At 41.1% G+C, this 10,350-nt stretch overlaps 2 protein-coding genes across 2 annotated transcripts; both read left to right on the forward strand.

Moving 5' to 3' along the window:
- Positions 1 to 6,250: 6,250 nt before the first annotated feature.
- On the forward strand, positions 6,251 to 7,018 carry LOC148998985 (uncharacterized). The gene has a single exon (XM_089141559.1). It carries the CDS (start codon positions 6,251 to 6,253, stop codon positions 7,016 to 7,018), a length of 768 nt encoding a protein of 255 aa, XP_088997685.1.
- Positions 7,019 to 8,415: 1,397 nt separating this feature from the next.
- LOC148998986 (uncharacterized) lies at positions 8,416 to 9,221 on the forward strand. Its single transcript, XM_089141560.1, has 2 exons — positions 8,416 to 8,752; positions 8,860 to 9,221. Exons 1-2 carry the CDS (start codon positions 8,416 to 8,418, stop codon positions 9,219 to 9,221), a joined length of 699 nt encoding a protein of 232 aa, XP_088997686.1.
- Positions 9,222 to 10,350: the final 1,129 nt, after the last annotated feature.

Raw genomic sequence — 10,350 nt, forward strand, 5'->3', positions numbered from 1 at the left:
TACAAACGAAACCCTGGCTTTACCCAATCTTAAATCCCTATTGTACATGCAAGCCCTAGTTGTTGAAACCTGAGTCGTTTGCATCCAACTGAAAGATATTCACAAGTTGACTTGAGAATGGAACCATAGTTCCAACTTAGGGATTCCATCTGAAAAAGAACTCGCAGGATCAAACCCGTAAAAATCTTTCTTGGCTATAGCAATAATCACAAAATATTGTTTGAAATCAGTCCTTGATTTCTGCTGCGCGCTAGAGCTAGATCCAACTGACATATAATGTAATTTTTCAGGAACTCAAGAACAAGTTCCAATTTCTAGCATTTGACAACCACGCAAGATTTTTCTTTTCCTTTTTTGTTAAAAAACATGGAGGATTCAAAGCAAGTAAAATCTTAGGTTACTCACATCATTGCTTTGAAAAGACAAGACGTCTCAGATTCAAACCACGAAGACACAGTACCCACTTCAGAATCATAGATTTATAGCATGATTTTTTCAAATTAAGAATCATAAAGACAAAATCATGTATGGAACCCTAATAGTTTTTTCCAGTGATCTACTAGCCATGGCGTATTGTTGGTGCAAGAATCCATCTCTCTAATGATTAAGCTGCAAAAGATGAAACCATGTTGACAATGGTAATTTCCAACTAGGGTTTGCAAAATAGAGGTTCAGGATTGTATAGAGTGAGGGGTTTCTTTTTTCAAATTTATAAAATATTTTTTCCTTTAATGTAAAAAAAAGTCATATTTACAAAACAGCCCAGCCCCTTTAATTAGATACCGTCTAATTGGTTTTGGTACATGTGGTGCAATATTGACCGTCGGTTGTAGGCTGCAATTGTTGTTGCAAATGAAAATCCTTAAGAGTACCCAAGCACAGATAGAAAGGGAGATACCATGACCAAGAACTTCCGTGAAAAACTGGAAATAACACAAGAAACCAAAAGGAAGAAAGCAAGAAACATGAGACTCACCAGGTCAGATTGATACCATGTTATAATAAACACAGACAAACACGGTAGCGTTGGTTCGAATTGGTGCACTATAGATGGTGGATGTTACTTGATCCCAAACCCATGATGGCCTAGCTGGCTCGAATTGGTTCGTATTGGATTACTTTAAACATTGTTTTAGAAAACTTAGCTTCTGACTCAGTCATATCGGTATGGCAGGGCTTTGTCCCTTCCATACATCTTTTTTTTTTTGGTAGAATCCCTTCCATACATCTCTTTGGCTGAGTTTTAAAAGAAAACTTTTAAATTAAGCCAAACACGTAACAGCAATCGCATCAGAGTCATCCTTGTTAACTTGGAATGACTTCCATTCATTCAACTGCAAATTGAAAATGAGATGCACAATTCGTGAAACTTCTGAAATCCTAATTGTTATTAAATTTAAAACAAAACTAAAAGAAAAAATTGTATTCCCAAACTATCATTATTGGTTATGTATTAAATCTAACATAACAGTATCTCATCTAGATGCACAACCAATAATAATAATAATAATAATAATAATAATAATAATAAAATATAAATTCTGTAATTCAACTAGTTGTTAAATCTAAATCTGTGAAACCCGGCCCTAACCTTAATTCGGATACTCTATTGTTTATAGGTTCGAAGACCTGAAGTAGAAGTGAAAGTCCACTATGGGCCATATCATAAGACATGGTGTTCAACTCCGAACCTATGAAGATTGACGATGATGCATACTTGAAGACCTTGTTGGATTTAGAAGAGAGACTACACCTTGATGAAGAGAAGATTGGTTGATGACCTTGAGCTTGGTTAAATATGATTTGAAGTCATTTTCCTATGCTAGGTAAGTTATAGTTTATGTGTTTAAAGTTTCGTTTGATTCCGATAAGAGAAAAACCCTCAAATCCAGTATCGGGCTTTTTGTTGAGATCTGGTCGATTTGCACAGGTCAATCTGGGTCAATCAACCCAGCCAATCAACCCAAGGATTGTTGAACTCGAGCAGAATCTTCTCTTTAGGTTATATTGCTATATACCATAGTACTTCGTAATTTTAGTATCCCTACCCTCCAAATCACTTAGAGAACGAAAGGAACTTCTCTCCAAGCCTCAAGAGTGTTGAAGAAGATCAAACCTTGCAAACTTGCAAGTTCTCTCTCTTGTTCTTCAATCAAAGGTTAGTATTCAATCTATTATGTTATTGATTTATTCTTTCTATGATCATTCTCTTCTTTGAACTGAGATCATGAAGGAGATGTTGCATCCTTGCAATCATATCTTCTACAATCTCTTTTCATTCTCTATGCTATGATCTTCATATTCATTCTAAAGCATGATTCTAAATTAGTAAGTATTAGTTTTTATTGCCGTTTGATGTCTAACATGTGCTAGATAGTCTTAGAATACTGTGTTAGACATTACCTCCAAGTTTCTTAGCATTCCGGATTGTGTAGAATAGGTTTCGGACCAAAAATCTGATTTTTGACTCGTACTGTTCACTTGGCAGATTGCCTGGGTCAATTGGATCAATCAACCCGCAATGACAGAATGTGATTTCTTCGTCTGTTTCGATTCGTTTGATGCTTATTCTTTTAGAGGTGCTTCTTAATGATTGTATGATGTTGTTTTAGGGTTTGTTTGCTAACCTTGGATCCATTCTCTTGTCCGTCCAGAATATCTTCAAATCTATTTAAGGTAAGGATAGTTATTACCATATCAACATAAATTGCGTGAATCTTAGTTTCTAAATTGGGAACTACATAGATTTGCTACTGTTATGATAGTTTCTATTATGGTATGAATGATGCAAGTACAGTAGGATCTTATTTCCTTATTTACTTATTGTACTCTATCATGTATGGTTTCTTATTCATGTATGTTGTATATTCATTTAATCTTGTCTTATTATACTCTTTTATATGATGAGATACCTGTTGTGGATGATATGATTGAATTGGGATTTTGATTGTTTAGGTATGATTTGGGATTGGGGAATGTCTTTTTGACATTTCTATCCTTGGACATCAGTGGGAATAGTATAAGATATTTCCAATGTTGCCCTTTGACACTTTCTCGGATTATTTGTTGTCATACCTAGAACTTGTCTAGCAGTGTTTGGCTAAGATATTCCCTGTTATATCCGACCCGATTCGGAAGGGTATTGAAACCGAACGACCCGTGGTAGCAATGGGGATTTATGGGCGTTCAAGACCGGTAACCAACTCATGAGAAGACATGAATCACATTGTGGGGGCCATTTATTGGTAGGATCGCATTTAATAGACTTGGGGTCATGGGCGCTCAAGACCGGTATCCAATCCATGAGGGGACATGAGAGCTTCCTGTCTACTACTCGTTGATGACCAATAAGGTTGATGAGTCCATAGTCTAGGACTATGCTGACTCTAGTGTGAAGGATACCAGAAAGGAACGCCAAGGGCGAGGAATGGACGTATCTGGATCTGAGTTGATGTAACCAAGTATATGACTTGCATTTGGCTAGACTTTACCCTAACATGCACCAATACTTCGACCAATGGTAATGTGAGAGAGCAGTGACCTAAACCCTAACCATGGAATGTCCTGAGGGATGCCTTTACCCAACTACCACCTGTAGACCCAAGATGCCAAGATGGTTGAGGGGGAGTGAATGACCTTCCTAAAGAAGTATGGTGCTATGACTTAAAGCATGTCTACCTATAGAGACCAGCATACATAGACTTAGACTCATTCATGCATTGTCTGTCTCATGTCATATCGCATCATGCTATGTTTATGCTATCATGTTATTTATGTTGTTATGAAATGACTTGCCTTGCTGAGTTCTCTTGAACTCACTCCTTTTGTACAATATCTTTTGTTAGATTATTCTACAAGTGTAGATGACTATGAAGGTCAATATGAAGAAGCACAAGCTGAAGAAGCGTACTACACGCAAGGTGTTGGCAACTATGAAGATTACATTGATGATTCCTCGTGTGATCATGCTTCGTACCATGATTAGCCCTACCGTGGAGTGGGAGCGTCTGAGCTTGATTGATGAAGTCTATTTCTATGAAGACGTTTTTTATAAAATAGAATAGACTCTAGCTTAGTTGAATATTATTTCTTTCTTGTCTTTAGAATCAGTTGTAATATCCTTTTGACTTTCGAACTACATTCCGTTGTACTCGTGGAGTGAGATTCCGCCTCACTCTACATTTTGATTATATATATATATCTATTAGTATCATTTCCGCACTCTGATGATTATTTTGTTACTTTGCTTTGATCTATTAATTAATGTTGATAACATTGATTTAGTCTTGTTCTTGATTATATTATTGTGAATGTGGGAGGTTGATTTCCTCGATACTGATCTTCGGGACTGTGGATCACACACTTGGGTATGCTAGATAGGGTACCGGCTGGGTGGATGTGACAAAATCTGATACAGAAGTTTCCTACCCGACCGGGTAAGACCTGATTGAGGCTCCACATGCCATGCAGTCGGGACTGGTACCAACCAGCTTGATCAAGGCATAATGTACTCTAGACTTGTATGGCAACCGCTCCCAATTGGGAAGGTCAATTCAGTAACCGATCGAGTGAGACCAACGACAAGGAGGCATAATCCTAGGAGAAACAACATCACAGAAAAGGTAACACTTACAGTATAAAAATAAGGACATACCCCTCCGGTAAGCATCCAATACATTCTGAACATAGTCTTGTGTAATTCTTGCACGGGACCTTAATCTGTTTGTCTGACTAAGCCATCGGAGGCAGTTGCCTGGTATTCTAGCCGGCCCATGTCTAAGCTTTCTTACAGGACTCATCGTCTTCAGAATGAGAGGAGGTTTAGTCGGGAGCAGCAGCAATATAACTGTGATCCATCAGTTTGGCGCTGTCTATGGGAACGACAATTTTCAAGTCATGGTGAGATGAGCAAACAATGGGCGCACTTCGCAAGAAAATGCTGGCAAAAACCCTCACTTAGACAATCAAACACATCAAGATGAGGGTGCCGGACGCTTAACCCAAGTAGAACAAAATCCTCCTGAGGATAATCTGATTCCAGAAAATCTGAACGGAGAAGGCATGTCCAAAGGCTCCTAGGGGCATGCTACTACAGCAGATGTAGATGAACTTTGGAAGGGTATGCTTGAGATGCAGGGGGTGTTGCGGGACTTGGTCAATCAATTTGGGGTTGAACAAGGACCGAGACGGAACACCCAGGTGGGAAGGCTGCTAAGAGCTTTCCAGACTACCAGAGGATCCCGACCAAGGAGGTGTATCCCAAGAGGGAGACAAGCCGAGGTCAGAGATCAATCCATATTGGTCTTGACCATCGTCAAAGAACACCAAACGGGACTAGGATCAGTGCTTTAGACCGTATTTTGGTACCTTCTAAAACCATATCCTTACCTCAGAGAAGTCATCGGGAAGACATAGAGCATCAAGGAGAAAGTCATCCTCAACCAACCTGATCGAGGATGTCAGTCGTCTGAACACATTCTAGAAAAGAGGACATCGCTGAATCTGATGGAAATGGAGCAAGGCAAAACCATCTTTGGAGAAGGATGGCGGAGGTGGAGTGCAAATTTGAGGATCAGGATCATGATGAGGATCTGGATGTGGTTGATCGGGAACCTTTTTTAGATGAAATCATGAATGTGCCTCTTCCTCAAAATCTCATCATGCCAACTTTCACGCCATTCGAAGGAAAAACCAACCCGAAGGAGCATATAAGCTACTTCAAATCAGTAATGACAATCCTTGGACGGGAAGATGAATTGCTTTGCAGAACGTTCCCGACCTCATTAAAGGGACCAACCATTAAGTAGTTCAGTAGCTTGCAGCTGGGATCCATCCACAACTTTAGGGAACTCGCTTGGAAGTTCATAGCCCGATTCAGAAGAGCAATCGGGAGCAAGAAAACGTCTGACAGTTTGTTTGCCATAAGGCAGGGACGAAGTGAATCCATTAGAGATTTCTTGAAGCGCTTTGATGAAGTAGCCATTGAGATCGAGGATCTAGATGACCAAGTCACTTACAGTGCACTTTCGAGAGGCATTACTCACGAGAGGTTGTTGGAAGTCCTATTCATAGAAAAGCCCAAGACGTACGAGACGTTATTGCGCAAGTGTCAGAAGCAGGCTAGTGTTTATGAAGTAATAGACGCTCGGGTAAAGGGTGATTGAGATAGAAGACCCGATCGGAAAATCAATAAGCACTTTTTGAACGATCGGAACCCAGGATCAAAGGGTAGGTGGAAGCACGATCAAAGATGGGAAAGCTATACTCCTCTCAATGCCAAGCCATCAGAGATTCCGATGAACATTCGGGACAAGAAGTCTTTGAATGGCCCGGGAAGTTGCATTCTCTTCCAGAGGATCGGGACATGATGAAATACTGTCGTTTCCATAAAGATTATGGACATCACACAAACAGTTGTCGAATCCTTAAGTCAGAGATCGAGAAATTGATCCAAGGGGTCAAACTTGGCCAGTATGTGCGAAGAACTGGAAAACCTCGAGAAAGCTCACTCGAGACAAGAAAGAGAGCCCGATCGCCCAGTCCGAAAGAAGTCACCAAAAAGGCTTACAAAGGAAAAGAGAAGGTTGATCGGGAGGAGACACCAGTCTATGTTATAATGGGTGGCCCGATCATGGAATCAATCAAGAAGGCAAAGCAAAAAGCGCAGTTCGTGGGGGCTGTGCACTTGCCAAAAAAGAGGCAAAATCCAGCTTGCCCGGAACCTATAACATTCACTGATGATGATTTGAACTGGATTGTGGCACCCCATGACGACGCAATGATCATTATAATAAAAATTGCGAATCAAGAGGTTCACCGGGTCCTAGTTGGTACAGGCTCATCAATTGACCTGTTATCTTATGAGGCTTTCAAAAGACTCAAACTAGCTAATGATTTACTTACCCCGTCAGCAACTCCCCTTTATGGTTTTGCAAGATCTTCAAGCAATAGCGAAGGAACGATCCACTTGGATCTAAAGATCGGGACATCACTTGTTCGGGTCAACTCATGGTCGTAAAGGACTTATCTGCATATAATGTGATTTTGGGATGACCGACCCTCAATGCACTCGAGGCAGTTGTGTCCCCCCGACATATGAAACTTAAGTTCCCGACCGACGCTAGGGTTGGCGAATGCAGCTCTGACCAATCTACCTCTCGACAATGCTATGTGAATTACTTAATTGAAGGCTACACCAAGCTCTGGAGAAATCATGTGGACAGAAGAGTGTCAGAAGGCATTTGAGCAATTAAAAGTGTCTCTTGGGACAACACCCGTCTTAGCGTGACTAGTAACCGGGGAGCCTCTCACTGTTTATCTTGCCATTTCACCAACTGCAGTAAGTGTTGTATTGGTAAAGGGAGAAACAACTCAGAACCCGGTCTACTATGTGAGTCACGTGCTCATTGATGCAGAGACAAGATACCCGGACGTTGATAAGCAAGCTCTGGCACTTTTGGTGGCCTCACGAAAGCTAAGGCCTTACTTTCAAGCACATCCAATGATTGTCCCAACCAACTTCCCGCTAAAAAAAAAATTCCTTCAAAGGTCCGATGTAGCAGGAAGGATGGTCGGGTGGGCAGTGGAGCTGTGCGAGTACCAGATCAAGTTCAAACCTAGAACAGCCATAAAAGCTCAAGTTCTAGCTGACTTTATTGTGGAAAGCAACTTACCACAACATAAAGACCAAGGGGCAACAACTGAAACATCAGACTTGTGGATTCTTCATGTTGATGGCTTGAGAAGCACTTCTGGTTTGGGAGCGTGATTGACACTCAAAAGTCCCAAAGACTTCACAGTCAGCTATGCATTAAGATTCAATTTCCCAGCCTCAAATAATGAAGCCGAATACGAAGCTGTTATAGTAGGCCTGAGAGTTGCCCGAGCACTCAGAGTACGGGAGCTAGAAGTAAGAAGTGACTCCCAACTGATTGTGAATCAAATCAAGGGGAAGTATAATGTGAAAGATGAGAGAATGGAAAAATACCTGGCTAAGGTTGAGCAATTTCAAACACTTTTCGATCGGGTAACTTTTCACCAAATACCTAGGAAAGAGAATGAACGGGCAGATGAACTGTCTCGGCTATCTTTAGCCAATTACTAGAATCTGGATTCGGCAGTCTACATTGAAGAATTAGATATCCCGAGAAGAATTAGGTATCCCGAGTACACAAGAGCTGGAGTCTTTCGAGATTAGCAATGATCCCGATTGGACAACACCTTTGGTAACTTACCTAAAGGATAGCAAACTCCCGATCGATCCATAGGAGGCCAAGAGAATTAAAAATCGAGCTGCCCGATTTACCATCATAGATGGACATAATATCCTTCACTGAACCTCTTTTAAGGTGCGTCGGACCTTCCCGAGCCACCTATGCTTTAGCAGAAATCCATGAGGGAATTTGTGGCGCACACATGGGTGGAATGGCTTTGGCGCAAAAGGTATTACCTTCGGGCATATACTGGCCGACTGTACAGAAAGATGCTCTTGAGTATGTTTGCAAATGTGAACAATGTCAGAAGCATGCAAATGTTCCAAAAGTACCTGCAGTATTAATGACGCCCGTCTCTAGCCCAACCCCCTTTGCAATGTGGGGAATGGACTTGATCAGGAAGCTACCAAAATCTTCAAGGAACCGGGAGTATCTCGTTGTCGCCATAGACTACTTTACAAAATGGGTCAAGGCGGAACCTTTGGCTTCCATTACGGAAAACAAATGGAGAAATTTTTCGAAGAAAAAGTTATCTACAGGTTTGGGATACCCCAGATCCTCGTAACAAATAATGGAAAACAATTTGAAGGAGCAGGATTCAAAGCTTTCTGTGAAAGATACCACATTGAACATCGATTTGCTTCAGTTTCTTACCCACAAAGTAACGAGCAAGTTGAAGTCACCAATAGAACACTGCTGGACAGGATCAAAAAGAGATTAGAGGACAGCTGGGCACCTCGGGTTGAGGAACTCCCGAGTGTACTATGGTCATACAAGACCACTGTCCGAACCCTGATAGGAGAAACACCATTCTGCCTTGTATATGGTACCGAAGCTTTGGCTCCCGTAGAAGTCTTGGCTGGGTCATTCCGTTACAGCACCTTCAATGAAGAACAAAATAACCAGGGCCTAAGGGAAAATTTAGACTTGCTACAAGAAACTCGAGAAAAATCTCAACAAAGAAATCAATTGTACCAGAAAAGGGTGGCTCGGCACTGCAACTCCTAGGTTAAGGACGAAAGATATTGATTAGGAGACCTGGTACTAAGAAGAACCGGGGCTTCCGACCCCTGGATCCAAGGAAAATTAACTCCAACATGGGAAGGGCCTTATATCATTGACAAAAGAACAAAACCGGGAGCATACCGATTAAAAGACTAAGAAACTGGAAAGCCGATCGATCGATCATGGAACTCCACTAACCTTAGAAGGTTCTATTAGTAATTTAGTATCTTTTTCAAAATTAATAAATTGATTCAGGTCCATCTTGGTCACTTTGCACCTTTCTTAAGAACTTACACTTTCTTAAAACTAAATTGATTCGGGACCATCCCGGTCACTTTGCACCTTTCTTAAGGACTTGCACTTTTTTAAGACTAAATTGATTCGGGTCCATCTCGGTCACTTTGCACCTTTTTAAGACTAAATTGATTCAGGACCATCCCGGTCACTTTGCACCTTTCTTAAGGACTTGCACTTTTTTAAGACTAAATTGATTCGGGACCATCCCGGTCGCTTTGCACCTTTTTAAAAGGACTTACACTTTTTTAAGATTTACAGAATTTGGTCTCATTCCGAACATCTTGCATTTTCATACAGCTCGCACAAGTCATAAGGACAACAATTGAAAAACACTTAGTTAGATTTCATTCAAAATAAACTCTTAAATAAGAGAAGTTACATGACTCGGGAATAAAGAGATGAGTGGCCTAGATATCAATTAATTACATGACTCGAGAACAAAGAGCTGAGTGGCTCAGATCTCACTTAGTTACATGACTCAGGAACAAGGAGGTACATGTCTCGGGACACAAAAAACTTCAAGATCACACCGGCAAAGAGATGTTTCATAGTAATTGATATATTGAAGCATCTTTGAACTCTTCGCAGTCGCCGAGAGCAAGATTCATGCGCCGATCGAAAGCCATGAACTTACCAATGAGATGACGGCCATCTTGATTTGTCACTCACATTCTATCCCGGATGCCTCAGTCAACCCTCAAGGATGGACTTTGGGAAGCTCTCTCCTCAATAGATGGCTTGACCAAACCTTCATTCGACACATTAATGTCAGCAATGGTGTCATTCGGGGACCCTCTGGTATTATCTTCAGCTTGAGATTTCTCGGGTCCTTCAT

Source organism: Hakea prostrata, unplaced genomic scaffold, assembly GCF_041222555.1.
Source record: "Hakea prostrata isolate BN-2017 unplaced genomic scaffold, UWA_Hpros_2 contig_75, whole genome shotgun sequence".
Lineage (NCBI taxonomy): Eukaryota > Viridiplantae > Streptophyta > Magnoliopsida > Proteales > Proteaceae > Hakea > Hakea prostrata.